The following is a 20,013-nucleotide window of genomic DNA, read 5'->3' as shown; positions in this document are numbered from 1 at the left end:
AAAAAAAGGTCCAAAGTTTTCATGGGATAGGCAGAGTTTTACTTGATTAAGGATAAAGTTCACACTTACTGCTTCAGAGAAGAGGTTTGGGGTTTCGATCGTGTACTGTGTGGTTGTGTATGCTCCCAACTGCATTTGCCTCCTGTGTGCTGTCCTTGCTACCATGTGAATATGAGAATTTTTGACACAGTTACAGAAATGAAACTGGGTATTTTTAGTTTTTGGTGTTGGTTTGGTTGGATTGGTTTCTTGGTGTTGGTTTGTTTCTTTTTTTTTTTTTTTTTTTACAATAACTTTGGGAACTAAGATCAATTTCAATCAGTTTCAAAATTTATAAACCTGTATATAACTTACTTTGTAAAACCTATTATGCATATTCAGAAGATGTTTAGTTTATGCCAAATATACCTTTCTTTAACACAATTGCTCTTATGCCATGTATACTAAGTTTCATGGTCCTGAAATCTAAATGTTATTTTGAAAAAATTATCCTTCTGTTTGCTTTTTGGAATCATTTATTTCACAGTAGCACTACTTTGAATTTTCAAGTTAGGGCTTTTCTTGATTGTTTTTTCAATTAGTAGACAATAGTCATGCTGAAGATGACTGAATTTAGCTAGTGTTTTTTCTGAGCTATGGGTTTATAAACAGCCACAATACACCCATTCTGAAGACATATGAAAAAGCTGTATCTAAATCAAATTAAAATTCTTCAAAATATTTTCCTCAAGTATGTATCTGTTGCAAATGCATAAATCAGAACTAGTGTTTCTGTAAACATGTAATTGTAACTTTTGGTAATTTTCTCCACTGTTAAGGAAAACAAGTAAAGTCAAATTTAGCCAGTGATGAATTTGGTCCTCTGACTGTGTGAATTTTGTCCAATTACAGTCCGGGTGTAAGTACAGAATACAAATTGTATGTATTTTTATTTCTAAACTTTTCTGCAGGCTTCTGATGACAATTTAACTCCCTTCTGCAAGTCTTTTTTCTGTGGTTTTTCTCATAAGGGAGCACCTGTTAATAGGAACTACTATCTTAACCTCTTTTCCCCTTGCTATTATAGGAATCCTATGCTGTGCTTCTATTAAATGAAATATTAGGAATTACAGTTTACAACTGAGCTTCAGCTAGGTTTATTTCATTAAAACAGACAGTGGTAAATAAATCAGCTGTTAATCACTCCTTGTATAGCCTTGGTATTCTCATAGTTATATTGTTATTTCTTAGAATCTACTTCTATATATTTCCTTACAGCTCCTCCAAGCGAACCAACCCACTTTACAGTGGAAGATGTTTCTGACAGCACTGTTTCCTTGAAGTGGAGGCCTCCTGAGCGGATTGGAGCCGGAGGATTAGATGGTTATATTGTGGAATACTGCAAAGATGGATGTAAGTAAGATGGGTATTAGGCAGTAGCAACTGAATGTTTTAAAAGTACTGCAATCACAATAAATTTCACTGCAATATACCAGTAACCTAACCATGTCCAGTATTATTAAGTTTGAGCTCAAATCTGTCTAATATCCTTGCCAGCCATCACCATAGTTACTACAATGTGACTGTAAGATCAGGAAAGTCACATCAACCATAATGTCATCTTCACAATCATCATAAACTTTAATAGAGATAAGTAATACAAAAATATCTTGTTATTCTATAGTCACTACTACACTTTTGTATCATTCATGAATTGCATATTCCTTAAAACCAATATAATAACAACGGTTATAACATCAGTCAAACTTTAGAGTAACTGTTACCTTACCTCATTTAATACTTGTGCTGATAATAAAGAGTGTAACAGCATCATTTCTACAACACTCTATGTACTGTGATGCTACAACACAACATTTATGTCATAAAAGTCAAACAACAAATTTATAGTCACTTTAAAAATGAAAATTTCCCTGACACTAGGTTTGATTGCCAAATTATCTAAACTAGGGGGTTTACAGGGTATAGTTTATCCAGAAATAATTTATAGTCTTTAATGAAACATCATTATGGAATTACCAGAATCTCTATGTCATTGTCATAGAAGAACGATTTTTCAGTCACATTTCTGTGCATTAGATCAACTAAGGAAGCGCTAAGAATTGTGTTCAATGGTGACAATTGAGACTAAATAATAAATTCTAACAGCTATGTACTCTAGTATTGTTTACAGTATATGTGGCTCTTATTAATCTGTTTGGACAACCACAGGAAATACATTTATTTCAAGAAAAAAATTAATTTAATGCTTCACTTTCTTGCTAAAACTACTTCCAAAATTCTCCCTCCTCCTTTGTAATGAAAATAAATGCCAAGAAGTGACACAGCTCTATGCTCTATAAAACACAATGCCAAAGGAACTACAGAAAGATGATTCCCTTAGCCATTTTGAATAACAAAGTGTAGAAATTCCTTAACTCCCTGTGTAAACCCATCTATTCAATCCAGAGTTCTTTTTCCAACTTATTTCATTCTCTTTGAAGCGTGGTGTTGCAATTTAAACTCATTTTACCCTAACACAAATTTACTTTCAATTGCAAACAAGGCATCAGTTTGGAAAAATAATGTATTATTACAATATGCAAATACTGTACTTGCAGCTACAGAATGGATTCCTGCACTTTCTGGCCTAACTGAGCGCACATCTGCACTGATTAAAGACCTGGTCACAGGGGACAAACTTTATTTCCGTATAAAGGCCGTAAACTTGGCTGGTGAGAGTGGAGCAGCAATAATAAAAGAGCCCGTTACTGTTCAAGAGATCCTGCGTGAGTACCTATACTGAATAAATCTTATTCATTTATTTCCTCTGGTCAAAATTCTGCCTTCATCTAAGAATAACATGCAAACAGTTCTTTCACTTTGATGAGGTGCCCAATATCTTCTGACTCTGAGAACATCACTATAATGCATGGGTCTTATTTTTCTAAAGCATAGCTTTTAAAATAAAATCCTTCTTCTTACTTTCAAAATACGCACATTTCACCTCTTGCAGTGGCACCGTCAGCATTTAAGAAACATATTTTTTAATATTTAGCTCTCTGCTCGAAAAGCTGTTATATTACTGCAAAATTACTTGCAAAATGCAAGAGATCTATTTACTTCATTGTCCTAGATTATTAATTAACACCCTGTGTATCACCCAACAGCAGTAGATTATAATTCATTTGACTGGAGTCCAAAAGACATCAAGAGCTGCTAATAGTGGATTCCTCAAGCTTGGCTTGCACAAAGTGTCTGCCAGAGTCTCACTAACAGTAAAATGAGCCAGTGTAAATGAAACGAAGTTGTAATGCATCTCAATACCAAATGGTCATGACAACAGACACTCCAACTGTATCTTAAGAAACTCTTCCTGTAAATGACAGGGAAAAGAATAAGTATCACATGGAGAACGTAGAAAGCTTTCCAATGAGGTAGAGGAAAGCAGAGGCTAGATGAAAAAACATGCAGTAAGGTACTTCTTTTCTTAGTGAAAAAAGTAAGCTACAATAAGACTCCACTATAATTAAGAAAGAACTGTAACTGAGTGACTGTAGGAAGATAAGGGAAATCAATCAGTTGCTCTGCTTTACATATCTCCAAAAGGCAATTTACAAGGAGCTGCAGTATCAATATAGCAATAGATAAATCATAACTTATAATCACTCTTTTACTCCAATATATCTTTTGTCCCATCCTTTCTACTGAACTGAAAAAGTTCTCGAGAGAAACAAAGTCCCCATAGAAGGTTCACATCCAATAGGAGTCACCTAAATTTGGCATTTCGGATGTGATGCAGTTTCACAAATCCAGCTGTCACTGAAACATGCTCAATTGTAGATATACAACTGAGACTTGATACTAAATTTTTACCCAGACAAATACAGTTGAAACTACTTAGAGAAGGAGCTACTGGCTAAAAGTATAAACAGTGTTTCCCCAATTTTCTTATGCATACAGTTATCCAAGTCTCTTCAGCGTTTTGCCTAATTTGTGCTATAAGTAATGTTTGGAAATTATAAAAAGCTTTGTATTTAATATATTAATGCTTAACTGCAGAACGTCCCAAATTCTGGCTGCCACGTCATCTCAGACAGACTCTGGTGAAGAAAGTGGGTGAGACAATCAACATTGTGATCCCTTTTCAGGTATGTATCAGTTTCTATTTTGTCATAGTTATTTATCATTACTTAGCTAAAGTAGTTTCCCTTATGCAAGTTCCCATTGCTTCATTGCTTAAGCAGTATTACATCAGTACAGCTGATGATTCAGGAAACCCTCTCAAACATTTGGGGAAGGAGAGGGAATCACTCTTTTTTCAGTCATAATTTTTTTACAGTCAGAGTTTCTTCCTTAATCCCTCCTTTTGGGGAAGAAGAAAAAGTAAATAGTGTAAGTAAGTGCAAGCCTATTCTTGCTTATTGAGCACAGGATGCATCTTAGAGAGAAGTAGCCAAAAAGGTATGAATTCAACTAACTGCTCTTCTGGGACCAAGGTACATGTAGCTACTAGGCAGCTTCTTTGCCAAAAGTGTGTATGTTAATTTCTGAAAGGCTGACTACAAAAATTAGAGTTTGCACATAAACAGAAGATCACAGTTGGCCCTAAGCAGTCTGTGTGTGTGTATACAAAAAACAGTTTGGACATTACTTTACATCAGCTGAAGGTGTAAAAAATACAGCATGATGAGGATTATTAAGGATGCATGTATGTAACTACACGTCACTGTGGCATGCACAAAATTGCTAAAATGTACACAGAGACTGACCTAACCAATTTACCCTGTCTTGGCAACTATCTGACTATTCAAAAAGCATCACAAGCATTTTTTCAAATGTAAGATTCTAATAATCAATACAGTGGAAGAATTGGTGTGTGTGAAGAAAAGGTTTTCTAAGTGAAACATAGCAAAAGAAATTGTGTGTTACAGATTCTGGCTCTGACAGAGATATCCTCGATAATATATCATTTAATCAAGTCCTCATTTAAAATTTCAAGACACTAAAATTTCTCTACTGTCCAGGGCTGACATTTATGAAAATATAATAGTTTAGTTGAAGAGCTTTGAAATTCTCATATAAAAGACACTGGAGATACACAAAAGGTTTTTTCAGCGAGGGAGGCATATATGCACACATCACCTATATTCTTTTGTTTGAGCAGTACCAACATGAAAAAAAAAAAATCTATCAGAATAAAATGTATGTAAACTTAAATGTAAATGTCTTTTTGCCCTGTGGTTACTGGGTTACATGAAAAGTTGCTTTTTCACAAAGATTTATCTAATCAGTACACAATTGCAAATCCATACATGGAGTAACTGTCTTGAATTACATACTTGCGTTATTTGAGTGTAATCACAAGCTTTTTTTTTTCACGATTATCTCAAAAATTGCTAAAATGGCCCTCTTATTGGGGTCTAGCCAAATGCAAAATTCAATATTTGTACATCTGCTGCTTCTGAGTAATATAATTCTTAAGAAATCCCTAAATTAAATAAACAGATGTTTTCACTGCTTTGATGTCCAACTTAAAGAAAAAATGCATAAATTTGTCAAGCTCTACCATAAGCAGAGGAACTGATAAAGTTCAGCGTTTGAGAGATTTGTGTTTTATGGTCTCTTTGTGCTAGTTTTGGCCCAGGTAGAGTTAATTTTCTTCATAGTAGCTAGTATGGGGCTGTGTTTTGAACTTGTGCTGGAAACAGCGTTGATAATTTAGGGGTGTTTTAGTTATTGCTGAGAACAGTGCATACACGGAGTCAAGGCCTTATCTGCTTCCCACAAGACTCTGTCAGCAAATGGGATGCTTAGTTGCTGTCTGGAGCTAAAAAACTACACCCCATATCACCACCTTCCCAGCACATTAAGCCACCTCCTCTGCTTAGAGCAGCCTCAGTGTAATATTCCCAGAGATTTGCCAGTTCTTTGCCCTGCTTCCCTAGGTAGTCCTAACTGATATGTCCTCAGCTCCCTGACCAGAGAAAGTACATTTAGCAACTAATCCAGAGGTTCATCAGTCCTGTCTGATCATTCAGCTGTTGCCAAACAAAATGGATAAAGACCACACCTTCCCTGAATTTTCCTCCGTGGGGACACTAACTGGTGTTTTGCTATTTCACCCTGGCAGTTTTTCACAGAACTGTGCTAAGCTAAGAGATTTCTAGTGCTCTGCCAAATTTGGCCAAATTGAACCAAACTGATTCAAAAGATGTTTGACTGACAAATCATGTGCTGGTATAAACTCTAGTCCTCTAAAAGATAAGGATAACAAAAAATGTCAAGATCTATCCATCCACACCAGATTTTACTCTGAAAATAAAAAAGCTAGAGGACTTCAATTCAAGAGGTATTTTTTGAGAGTTTTCAATTTGTCATAGTGTTGAACTGCAGCTTTCACAGTACTAAGAATTGTGGCTATGGCTATTTAGAACACGTAAAACTGATGATCTTTCCCCTCCCCCAAAAAAAAATAAAAAGAACCCTTTACATTTTTAAAAAAATTAAGTCACTGGCCATTTCTATTTCAGAAAAAGACTTCAAGTAGATACAATTATCTATTATCTAACAAAATTCGAAGTCAGTGTCTTCTACCATTTGCAGTTTCTGTGCAATCTTACCAGTGACCTCTGTGGTCACTACTGTGAAATTCTGTGTCAAGGTATCCTGGGTTTAATGCTACTTGCAAATCTATTCAAATCTTTAGATCAAAACATACAGAAAAGAGAGGACAACATTGTTACTAAGCCTTTTTCTGTTGACTTCATTAAGCAGGTGGGACATTCTGCTGAAAGGAAGGGAATCAACACACTCGTCTTTCAAAATTAGTTACATGAGCCCATGATTGAAGGGATATGTGCTACTAGAGGATAAAATTCACAGTATTACTGAGCAGCATTCTTACCCATCATATATGTGTGAATAAACATCTAAGTGCATTTAAATTCATTCTTCCCTGGCTGTGAACTCCCTGAAGTTCCCCTGGTGTGCTATTTAGCCACTCTGTCACTCACTGTTCTCTCTCAGATTACCTATTACACATTGCAGAAATCCAATCCTCTGACATATGTATTAGGAACATGCTTTCTATCTGTTTGTGCTTTTCACAGTCTATAAATATAAGAGTATATGAAAACCAACACTTCGAACACTTGCAATCTTTCACTGGCACTCATAGCACATCAAAATAGGAGGTTTTGTGACAGAATATATCTGATCAACCACACTAGAACACCAACAGTAACAATCTTGTAACCAGCTTGAAAACCTGCCAAGTATTTGTCTTGACAAACTAGAAATTTAAATAAAATGCCTGTATAAATACCCATTTTAAGCAGACTATTTTTATTTTGAAAGTATTTCCCTAGCCAAATTTTTCAAACAGAATCCTCATATAATTTTAAAATATACACATATAGAGACAATTCTTGTCAAGTTCACTGATAACAAGATATGGATATGGAAAATAAAACACAGAACAACCCAAACCCTTTTACTTGTTCAAGAACTTCCAGCCAGAACAAGCCACATCACCTGTTGGCTTCATTGATGCCTGGGAAAGAGTACTAGATTAGCACAAGTACATTGTTCCTGAATTTATTCTCAATATAATTTCAGCCTCTAACTAAGTGGTATCCTCAGAGCATGGTGCCACTAAACCACAGAGATGGGAGCAAATATTCATCTGCAAGGAAACAGGAATTGTAAAGTATTTAGAGAGCTTACTGTCTCAACTCTGCATATTACATTAGGCTTTCTAGATTTATAGATCACTAACAGAAAAAAAAGTAAATCTATTACAGCATCCTCCTCCCCTCAAAAAAACCAAACTTTTTTTCTCTTCAGGGTAAACCAAGGCCCAAAATCACTTGGCTGAAAGATGGTCAAACTCTGGACTCCAAAGATGTGGGAATTCGGAACAGCAACACGGACACAATCCTCTTCATCAGAAAGGCAGAGCTTCATCACTCAGGAGCATATGAAGTCACTCTTCAGATAGAAAACATGACTGATAAAGTCGCAATAACAATACAAATCATAGGTAAGAACCTGACAACAACAAAACCAAGCAGATCGTTCAAAACAAAATGGTGGCCAGACCGAGGCAAGCCAAGGATCCAATTACCAAAGAATCGCTTTTCTGTCAATGGTTGATTGCAGATGACTAGGACAAAGTTCAGAGCAGGGCTAGCACGTCACTTTATTTTTCTATAATATTTTCCCGGCTTGAAATTATCTGTGTCCTAGAGACTTTCAGAGGTGGAGGGATTTTCTGTGTGTTCCATAGCTCTTCAGGTATTTCTTTTTTTGCATGATTTTATCCAGTCTGTTTTAATCCAGGTCTAGTTTGAGAATCCAAATATCCTTTTGTAAGGAATTTCAGCTTAAGTGCATGTATCTATTTGTTTTGATGTCGATACAGTTTTGTATCAGAAAAAACCATGAATAATCATTCACCTTTTCCATTTGTAGCCTTCAGTCACGCACTCCTCAGTTAACTTCCTCAAGTTTTAGACTCTTCATTTGATTATTTTCAAACAAACATCTTTTCATATCTTTTATCATCCTTATCAATCTTCTTTCTACCATGTTGAGAGGGATAGAAAGAATTTGAGATTTCTAGTGTTCTTAGGAATATCATATTGTCCTTAAGGAAGGAAATACAAATCTTGGAATGGATGTACTCTTATTTGGTTTTTTTTTTTCATTAGACAGGACAGTGAAGATAAAATCATTGCAATAATATACCTCTACTGTTCCAAAAATTAGAAATTACAAGGCACAGTCCTGTGAATTTAGAAAATTCGCATTTAATGCCTTACTCTATTAAAAGTGTCTAGTTAGCCTGAGGCTCATTCTCTATTATACAATTTCCAGTCTCTTTTCTTGTGCCATTTTAAAGGAATGCATTGTCAAAGTTTCCATACCTTCCCTTGGGACTTTGTGAGATGTGTTCTGAGATCTCGCCTACTCGGATTTCACTGATGTTCAGCCAGAGTTGTTCTATTCCTCCTCATTACCACTCCATATAACATTCTTCATAACTGCTTTTATTTCTCTTTCCCCACACTTTCACACTGTCATCACAAATTTCCTCCGATGTATCAATACATTTTTAGAATGTGCATTTTAGCACAAAAAGAGTATTTAAACATAACTCTTCATATTTTGGAATTAAAGATGCTGACTACGCTCTACTTACAGTTTTATAAATTAATTTTGGCAGAACGGGTATGCAAGGGTGCCAACAGCAAACAAGAAAGGCATTAACAAATTGGAGCAAATATGTCTTAATACCAGCAGATGCTTCTGCTCAAGAGGATGGCTGCAGTTTGGCAGGAGCAAAATAAGTAAATGGCAGCTAAAACAAAATAATCCCAAGGTTGCCCAGAGAAGCTGTGGATTTGTCCCATCCATGTCCCATCCATGGAAGAGTTCAAGGCCAGGCTGGATGGAGCTCTGAGCAACATGGTCTACTGGAATGTGCCCCTACCCATGAAAGGGGGCTTGGAACTAGATGATCTTTAAGGTCCCTTCCAACTCAAATCATTCTGTGACTCAGCTAAAGGGGAGTAGTGCACTATATACACCTAAATACCTTTCTGAAATGAGTTAGTGATTCTTGATTCTAGCCACTGCTCTTAGAGCATGGTATCAAGTATCTTGCACCCATTGTTTGATACTGTAGAGAGTCACAAAAACACATCCATGTACCATTGTGAAAGTTATTTCAAATAGAAAATGAACGGCTGAAAAAAAGCAACTAATTTTATCACACAGGTTAATACCTGCCAGAGTTGGAGAACAGGCATGAAACTTTTTAATTCTTGAACAGCTTACTCAGCTGAAAGGGATTAAGTGCATTTCATGTAATTCATGACGAAGAAGAGAAAGGGCTTGTAACATTTGCAGGTACTTTTACAATCAAGGCATCTACTCTGATTTTGTCATTCTGTCATCAGAACTACCTCTTTTCAATTCTGTCAACTGCAGTGTTTGCTCTCCAGATTTTATATTCTTTTGGTAGGACAGAAATATGGGTGATTCAGGCACTCTTTCTGTACTACAAGGAATGCTTTAGGTACTGTAGAATGGCACGCTGAAAAGCCAACCCAGCTTTCAGAGATCAGTCAGTGATCTTTTGAGATGTCTTTTCATCAGCTAACTTCCCTCAGCAAATGTCTACTTGATGAAGAAGTAATGTTTGTGGCTTCAGCCCCTATCTTTTTTTGGAATAAGGCAAGCAGCTCTGCTGCTATGATGAGTCACATGTCAGTTCCAAAGAAGAGGAAACACTTCTGTTACTGTTGTCACCTTTCCCTGTCGCCAAAACAGTTGCTGCCATTTACTCTAGAGACTTACAAAATATACACTTTTACTATGAGAATACAGTATATTTTAAATAATTTTAGAAAGTTCTTAAATAATGAAAGTATCTCCAATCTCTGGAGAATATGGTTCCCTCAATATTTTTTCCCTTTCTACATGAATCTATAAATTTTGTTTTCCATTATGCCTTCTATCGACTAAGGCAAACTTCAGTGCAATTTTTTTTTTAACTAGAATTAATAGTTTTTTTCATTATATATTATTTGGAAATATAAATAATAATTTATTTTGAAAGATAATTCACATTTTATGTCTTCTTCCCATTCTATAAACTTCATTAGTTTGCAAAACTCCTCAGTTGAGCTTGTGCCAAGGGTAACACAGAATACTTCCTCAGAATACAAATCCCCACTCTAACACACCACCCTACAGAGGAAAATAATTTGGTACAGAAGCATCACTAGATTAACTTTTCCCATCCTCTGTTCACAAGCTAGAGATGAACTGTTCAGTACTGAGAAAGGAATATTCTATAAAGGAATTCTGAATAGATATTCTTGCAGATTTCATTATTCCATCAAACCACAAAGATCAAGAATATAAAAATCCTTTTAGCAAATTTATCTCTCCACTTTTTTTAAGATTATCCTTCATAAATATGCACACAGGTATGTAGTATTAAAAATTCTCTCCAAATCAGAATAGATTGATTTCTGTGTAATGAAGATACACATCTAGAAACATAACTAGATTTTTTTCTCTTCAGTTGTGATTCAAGGTAACAACATTTCCACATCTCCACAAGCAATGTTCATTTGTCAACACATTGCAATTCCCCACTTCAGAAACAGGGAAGAAAATGAAAGAAGGCTTTACCTGTTTGGTAGCTGTTGAGACACAGAAGATGGCAGGTTTTTCTCTGAAATGTTAGTATCAAATGGGAAGAAAGAGGATGATAAATGGAATGGGAGTGATGCATTCCATATTCCTTATCACACTTCATGCAGTGATCTAGCTGGTGCCACTTTGAAGGAGGACAGAAGGGGCCAAACCTAATTATAAAGCAGTCTTCAATTCCAAAGTATGCCAGTGAAAAGAGAAGTAACACATTATGCTTTGATATAGAAAGTCACAGTTCCCCTAATAACAAAGGCTGATTTATTACTGGTTTGCATATCCTTCTTTAAGGAATTAAATTAGGAGCAATCTATAATTACATTCCTTTGTGCTTTGCTCATCTCAAACCTACATCCATCAAATTCTTACATTTCCCTAATTTTTCCAGCTTAGCTACAGAAAGGGGAGACAGTTTCCATTCAGCTAATGTAGAATTATCTTGAACTATTTTTCACTCAATCACAAGATCAACTACCCAGTCCTCCCCAACAGGCCCTGTAACTGTGTACAACAATCTAACATATAAAAAAGGTGAATGAGTGTCTTTGAATTAAAGCAGACAGGAATACTATTTAATAAATCAAATTTAAATGTTACAACATTAGACTAAACAACATTGGTATAAATATGAATGATCATTAAAAAGGAGAAAGGAAAATAATTACAATTTCATACTATATGTTTTTCTATATATTTCAAGGTATATCAAAATGGATACAGAGGTCTGTATCTCTTTGAGAATTTTTTTTTTCTAGTTAGTACAAAGAAATGTGCCTTAGTGGGCAAGCTAACAAACACTGACCCAACAGGAAAAAGTAAGGTATATCCCCAAACAGGAAATGTTCCCAAAACCTCAGCTGGAAGGCATTTGTACTCCACTGCCATGGTTATATCAATGTAGCTAAATGGCTGAGAAATTGCATTGAGGTAACAAAGTAAGTAATAAAACTCTAGTTTAAAGAGTTAATCACATCCATCCATCAACACAAACTTCTTATTCCATTTCAAAGAAGAGTTTGCCTGGTTCCTATGTTACTAATTCTAATATGTTGTCTATTTCTCAGTAGCTTTCAGGCCTCTCAGAAGACCATTAAGAGGCTATTTGAAAATTTCCCAACTTTCCTGTTTACAGTTGTGTTGCTATGGAATGTTATAGATTGCTATCCAGTTCTGCTTTTTTCCCTGCATGGGAGGAAATGACAAAGGTCTTTTTTTGGATTCTGAACTAAAAGCTTTTGGATTCTGAACTAAAAGTTAGGGTTTCTTCCATGTCTCCTCTGTAGACAAACCTGGTCCTCCTCAGAATGTAAAGCTTGTAGATGTTTGGGGATTTAATGCAGCCCTGGAGTGGACACCTCCCCAGGATGATGGCAATGCACAGATCTTGGGCTACACGGTCCAGAAAGCTGACAAAAAGACAATGGTAAGAACTTGCACTCAGCCTATGACTTTGTATGGAGTTTAAACTACTGCCTGCTCTGGAAACATAGAGCCTTGAGGGAAATTACTGAATTCATGACTCTCACTTGTGTGTCCAGGGTGTCCTATGGCACACCAGAGGCAGTTAAACATTGAAAAATAGAATTAAAAACTCCCAAAGGTGAAGTGCAGAACTGCATAAAATGCTCCAGTAGAAAATGTAAGAGAGACCAAGGGTGTGCTGTCTGTCATCATGACTGCACAGATATCTCTGCTTGGAAGATGAAATTACATTCTATATTGGGAATTACATTTTTCATAAATACAAGAAAAAACTGAAGTGGGGGGAGGAAGAGTTAGACTTGAACTCAGATGCTGGGCATAGTAGGTATCTACTGGCAGAGGTATGTATGCCAGTCAGACTGGAAAACATCTTTCCCACAGAAGTCCTCATCAAGTAACCACATTCTGAGTACACATCTTGTACCAGAATCCCCAGATATGAGTAAGGCTAAAATGTAGAGAGTTGTGGGATTTTTGTCTCAAAATGCAAGTATTCATACATCTATCATGTAAGGATACATAATATTCATTTCACAGGTTAGTGTTAATTATCTGTCTACCTGTATTTTTGTTGTTGCAAAAAGAATCTCTCAATACTAAAACTAGCACCATGTCTGACCTCTCAAAACATCTTTCTAAACAGTATAGTCTTGTTACAGGAATGGTATACTGTTTTTGATCACTATCGCCGCACAAACTGTATAGTGTCAGACCTGATTATGGGAAATGAGTATTTTTTTCGAATCTTCAGTGAAAATTTGTGTGGATTGAGTGAAACTGCTGCAACTACCAAAAATCCTGCCCACATCCAAAAAACAGGTAACATATTCTTCAAAACCAAGATCACAAAAGCCACTAAGTACCAGAAATAATACACTGGCAAATGAAAAATACCGTCTTGCTAAATGCACCACTAAAGATATTTTCATTATTTAGTAACTAGCACTTCTAAAGAATTTTAGCATCAAGAACCCTTATCTAGGCAGACCTCCTGTACTAATACAAATATCTGTTAAAAATATTTAATCACAGAGTCTTCCTAAACTATATAATTTTAAGAAAATAATACAACTGGGGGATTATATTTACACTCTGGGGTTAAAAGTTTAATGTATCTTTCCCTGCTATTGTATTTTTAACAGAATAAGAAAACCCACAATTGCCAAGACCTTTTACCTGAACTAACATGTGAAACATGAGATATGTTTTAGAGTTAAGCGTATTTAAATATTTGTTATAACACAAATGCCAAAAACTTTGAAGCTTCTCTAAATCATACAGGCAAAATAAGTGACAGATTGACTGTACACAAGTTCAGCAGAATTGAAAACATGGTTCCTACTATTTTGTTTCTTTGTATTGCAGGCACCACTTATAAGCCACCTAGTTACAAAGAACATGACTTCTCCGAACCTCCCAAATTCACTCACCCTTTAGTAAACCGTTCTGTGATTGCGGGATACAACACCACACTCAGCTGTGCCGTGAGAGGAATCCCCAAGGTACAGATCACAACTGTCACTGACATTGTTGCATCAACCCAAGATGCTGCCTTAGAATCCACATCAGCTCCATGTGGCTGGAATGTAACATGGGTTTATTAAGAAAAAATAGAATCACCCAGCCATCTCCCACCTCGGTGATAGCTGATGCTTAGGCAGAGTGCAAGGTGCGAGGGTTTGGGTGGTTGTGCCCCCAGTGGGGCAATACAGTAAAGGAGACAGAGGGAAGAACAGTCACTGCTTGTGGTAACACCACACCATTGAAAATGTACCATGTGTGCATCAAACCTACTCACTGAAGAAGGTAAAGAACAATAAAATGTATCTTCCCACAATCTACCCTTTATTCTCTTCAGACTTTCAAGAAAACAGCAGCTAATGTACTATACTGCTCCATTACCCCAAATGATGTATAGGAACAGCAGTTTTTCTGTTATGTCGATATATCTGTACAAGTTTTAGAGAATCTGAGTTGTTTTGCAAAGTTAATTAGAATAAGTTTTTTTGAAGGGTTTTGTTGGTTTGTTTTTCTTAAACTCACAGGAATATAAGTCCCTTCAAAGAGTACAAAAAGACGTACTATTTCGTTAGTCAGGAACAAGCTGCAAAAACTGTATCAGCCAAGATCTAAATTTAGGTTTCTCAAAAAGGGAAATAGGCTTCTTTGTCTGCAGGGAAGGAATTTACCATATTATGACATAATCTTGTCAGAAATTTAAATTAGTACAATCACAAAAAATGCAAAACTCTTCTCCCGTCATCTTCTGGCTGCTTAATCCCAGCTCCTTTCAATTCTTCAAGGATTGCAAGGATCTGATTGCTATACAGCAAAACATGTACCACGATTGCTCAGAGTCCAAATTTACTCAAAAAAAAAAAGTCTTTACGCAATTATCTTCTGCAGTTCTTTTGATGAAGAAGGAGCTCCAGACAAAACTGAAATACAGAAAGAAAGCATATCCACGTAAACAGCTGCAAAAGAACACAAACATTATAGAAGAAACACCAGCAACTGCAGGCAAAATCCATCCTCCAGTAACTGCCTCAGCTTAGAAATGACAGTGTTAGTGATGATATTCCCACTTGGTTAACTGACGTTTTTGTGCATCTCCATCTACTTCATTCAGCTTCCGTGGTTTTAAGAAGATTCTTTAAAAACCTCCCTAATTTTACAGCAGAATGCAAGCATGCTAGTTCATCCTTACACATTAGCTCGAAGGATCCAAATAGTCCTCAACCTTCAGCACACCTAATAGTCTTAGAGCAGCTTTTCCAGATATATTTCTGTACTTGCATAGCCCAAATTAACCTCAACAAAATGTTTCTCCACCTACTACAATACTCTGAAAAAGGTCTTTTTCACAGAGATTAGCTTATGTTGATGGAGCTTTCCAATTCTGAATAACTATAGATCCTCAAGCACACCTCAGGTATGATCTGTAGGGCGTGCAAAAGTTACCACTTCAAGCAGAGACAATACTCATGCCCTGCTAGGAGAGAAGTACAATAAAATACATATATCCAGAAAGATAAAGAGGCTATAGGAAAAAAAAGGAAAAAATGTTAAGGCAGGAAAAATTCCAGCTGATATCTTTCAAGAAAAGTAAGTACAGCAACCAGGATGCACTGGGTTGATATGCCACAGGTCAAAGACAAAAGTGATTCAGTAGATTTGAAGGCACTCTATAAAACAGAGCAGTAGTTTTGGCTTTTATGGATGAAGAAACAGAAGATGTTAATCCTGAAAGAAAAATGGATAAATACAAAGCCTGGTTTTCTACTCTTCAAAGACTATTTCTTCACTATACATATTGATGAGCCTGAAATAAACAAAAGCAATTTGTTTTCTATCAGACTTTCATTTTCAAAATTTCATTGATAAAAATTAAAGGCACATTTTCAAGTTCTGGAAACAAAACATAAAGACCTGAACTGGTACAGAACTAACTACTTTATTCCTCAGCTGAAGCCAACAGGAACTTTATTTTTAAATTCCTGAATTTTCTAAAGATACACTAAAGACTTTGGAAAATCCTTTTCCAGCCCAAACCTTGGCATTCCAATTTGGCCACTTAACGTATGTGGAACTTTGTGACACTTCTGTAACATACTTGTAGCAGTCAAATATATTTTAACAAGCACAATTAAATAACTCCTGAATGAATGAATGAATTTGTAGCCAGTTTGTAAGGTTGGGGTTTTATTAAATTGCAATAAAATAGGATACAGACCTACATTTTCTACATGTTATTTGACAGTTAAAAGAAGTACTGAACTTCAGAATTATTGGTTTCACAAGTTTGTACTGAATGAGTTATTCCTTGAAAAATTATTAAGACTGTTAATAGCCCTCATAATGCTATTTAGCCTTTGATGGCTAAGATAAAACTGCAAGATCAGGTGTAAATATTCCATTTTCTACCTTCTATTTTAAAATTCTTCTTCTGTGTTCTTCAGCCAAAGATATCCTGGTACAAAAACAAAATGGATCTCTCTGGGGATGCCAAATACCGCATGTTCAGTAAGCAGGGTGTGTTGACCCTGGAGATCCGGAAACCCACTCCATTTGACGGTGGCATTTACACCTGTAAAGCTGTTAATGAGTGTGGTGAAGCTGAAATAGAGTGCAGACTGGATGTCAGAGGTAATCAGATGAATCTTATGGATAACATTAATACTGTAATTATGATAGAGTAATGGGTAGCTGAAAGAAAATAAAATCCTAGTTCTTCTTTATCTAACCCTGACTTCTTGGGTGGTATATAAAAAAGTTTGTTAATTGCTTGCACCAGCAAGACTGTTTTTTTTCATTCTAAAGTGTTCTGATAGAATTAATTGCTTGATAGGTAATACAAGTCTGAGGATGGACAATTATTACACTTCTGACAATAATTCTAGAGAAGATACTTAGCACTGCAATCAAGGTCTATCTACAAACTATCATTGAGGATAGTTTTATTATCCTTTGTGCCTACTCTATAAATGAAAGTTTTAAATTAAGGCATTAGCTATTAAACTTACGTAAAAGGTAGTGCATGTTACATCACAAACATTTTTTAAACATTTATTTTGTTCATCAAAAGAATCAGGAACAAAATTCACATGTTTATAACACAGTAATAAATACTGACTTAATATTTTTGGTAAGCCTACCAGTAATGTATCCACTTGTCAATACAAATGCACATAGCACCAGTTTAAATGCTCAGTGCCAGCAAAATCTCTGGAAGTGACCCACACAGCAGTAATTGATGGGAATCCATCGTCAGCACAGCAAGGCTGAAGGTGTTTCTACACAGCACAGAGCTGAATATTTGACTCAATGCTAAGTCTGCAATGTGTATACAGTTCACCTTGCAGTGCTGGGAGCCAAAATCCTCGAGTACTTCTGAACAGTACTAAAATGTACAGTGTAGACATGGCTCAAAGCTTAATATTATCATCATCTGAAGCTTGATTTAGGAACATTAAATCTTCTTAGAATTATCAGATAAAAGCAATTACTATAAAGATTCCATATTTCAGCACCAAGTCTCAATTTAAAATTAGCATCCTTTAATGTCTGATAGCATCTTAATTTTTTTCCATTCTCCAGCACCTCAGTAAAACTCTGAATTGCAATTCATCTGCAAGACAAGGTAAGAATCAAAACAATTCAGCTGGACAAAGAAGGAATGGCTGTTTGGTTAGATATATGATTAAACAGTTGTTAGATATTCATGGTAGATATTTTATAGCATATTTATAATGTTGGTGGGGGGATATGTGCTTGTTTCGATTTCTATTTGTTTTTTCGATAATCATACTAAGATCACACTCCTGCAAGGTAATTTATTTAATTTATTTTAAAGTCAGTATTTCATGGGTCTCCACCTTTAATATGCTGTGCCAGTGTAGAAATATGTAAGAATAACAGAATACTTCGTTGTCATTTTTTCTTAACTGACTCCAAGCACTTCCTCTAAGAGACTGTTATTTATTAAAATAAGGTTAACTAATATCAATAATCTAAACAAAAAAAGCATAGTTAAAATACATCTAGAACTGTAATGTACACTTGAGACTTTAAAAACATGAAATAGCTATAATAGCATTCATGTAATGTATTTGTCAATAAATCTTTCTCCCCATTCTCTGTCTCAGCATTTGAATGGAACTCGAGAAGAAGAAAACTGAAGAAATTAATGAAGGATAATTTCAGTTCACTTAGGAGTCCTGTTCATCTTAAAAGTAATTTAATATATGCGAACTAGGAGGCAGCAGTGTCTTGTAATATTTTGCTTATTCAGCATATTTTCAGACCCTATTTCCTTTTTTCATACATTTGTTTTATTTACATTACCACTGTCTCCACATGAAGTAATTGAGAGAAATAAAGGTAAAACTTTCCCCCCTTACATAGGTAGGACACGTACAAAAAAGCCTCCTATATTACAATTATGTAAAAATAAAAAACCCTCCATCCTTTCGTAATGTCTGAAACAAATGTGAATTACCCAATTCTACAGTTCACTCCATTTTCTCTTTGAAGAACTCTGATATTCTTCATAAAAAGCAAGTAGCTCAGAATAATGAAACAGTAAGAAATTAATTGTAATATTTAATCACCTTTCATCACACTCATGTCTGTACAATAGATTCATTCCTGCTGCTTTTACTGTCCATGAGTGCTTGAAAAATCCACTGCTGTGCTCTCAAGCAGATCTTTGCAGAACTGTGTCCAAAACACACCATTTGGGAACCTCTGGCAATAGTTATTTTTCTGCTTTATATATAAAATAATTTCTTTGATAATTAGTCACTACTTGTTTTCTAGCTTTTAAAAAAGACACTAGCATAGAATTCCAGTTATTAGATGTTTTTGCAACCATCACAGACATCACACTTATCTACAGAGATAATTTTGCACATCAGATGAAACAGTGAAAGATCTAGTGAAAAAGATTATCTGCACACAAAGAAAAAATTTTAAAGCAAAATCTTGTGATGAAAGCAATAAACTTACTGTCATCAAATCTTACTGAAGGTTTTTGAAAGTCTATGAGTGGTATGTGTGCATTTTTGCAGATAATTCTGTCTAAACAAATGACACAACAGCATTTCTAGCTTCTCACCTACCAATCTGAATAGCATTTGGGGCAGGGTTTTTTTCAGACCTGTGGTAGTTGATAGTTTCTGGTTGGAGAGTACTTTTTAATGATGACAGTACAAGGAACTGTGGGAAGATGATATTAATCAAAGAAGCACTGCCTTTTGAAAGAATCAACACAAAAGGAACTGAAGTAATACTACTTCCCTGCCAACATGCCACTTGGGATGGGAAAGCATGTCTGACACAGCGTGTTAGTTGTATTAAACAAGCAAATATGTCTTCATAATAAAAGCATGGGATGTGTATTTTGATTATTTCATTATGACATCAGAACAAAAAAGGATACCCTCTGAAACCGACATCAGCTTATTCCAGATCAACACTTGCCTGTTGCACATTGTTCTTATTAAACAGTTAAATAAAATTAAAAAGGAAAAATATGCAACCAGGTTTACATTGTTTTGTACTTTCATTTTCTGAGGAACACTATTATTTAAAAGTAGGGTACATGCCACACATAAAAGACAGAGATGATAATCCATATTCCACAGGATCTACGACCAGAGTGCAGTGGACCAAGAGGATCATCGCAGCATCTGTGGGACAATGCGTATTGCAAAGCAGAGACTGAATGCAAGAGTTAGAACCTAATTCCATAGGGCTTTCTGAGATAATGCTTCTACACGGAAAATACAAATTAGTTTTTACTTCCAAAACTTTCAATGACAATGA

At 35.6% G+C, this 20,013-nt stretch overlaps 1 protein-coding gene across 1 annotated transcript in view; it reads left to right on the top strand.

The window, feature by feature from the left end:
- Positions 1-19,671, top strand: part of MYBPC3 (myosin binding protein C3) — a 62,179-nt gene extending 42,508 nt beyond the window's left edge. Inside the window, exons 26-35 of the mRNA XM_050336446.1 lie at positions 1,258-1,392; positions 2,598-2,765; positions 4,039-4,127; positions 7,825-8,020; positions 12,489-12,628; positions 13,347-13,506; positions 14,053-14,189; positions 16,647-16,833; positions 17,785-17,827; positions 18,333-19,671. Coding sequence (XP_050192403.1) covers positions 1,258-1,392; positions 2,598-2,765; positions 4,039-4,127; positions 7,825-8,020; positions 12,489-12,628; positions 13,347-13,506; positions 14,053-14,189; positions 16,647-16,833; positions 17,785-17,795 — 1,223 coding nt within the window. The 3' untranslated portion in view covers positions 17,796-17,827; positions 18,333-19,671. The remainder of the gene's footprint in view (positions 1-1,257; positions 1,393-2,597; positions 2,766-4,038; positions 4,128-7,824; positions 8,021-12,488; positions 12,629-13,346; positions 13,507-14,052; positions 14,190-16,646; positions 16,834-17,784; positions 17,828-18,332) is intronic.
- The last annotated feature ends 342 nt before the right edge of the window (positions 19,672-20,013 follow it).

The sequence above is a fragment of the Myiozetetes cayanensis genome, unplaced genomic scaffold (genome assembly GCF_022539395.1).
Source record: "Myiozetetes cayanensis isolate MyiCay16 unplaced genomic scaffold, myiCay2020 scf6-25, whole genome shotgun sequence".
In the NCBI taxonomy this organism is placed as follows: domain Eukaryota; kingdom Metazoa; phylum Chordata; class Aves; order Passeriformes; family Tyrannidae; genus Myiozetetes; species Myiozetetes cayanensis.
This window is presented reverse-complemented; position numbering and strand designations above follow the sequence as displayed.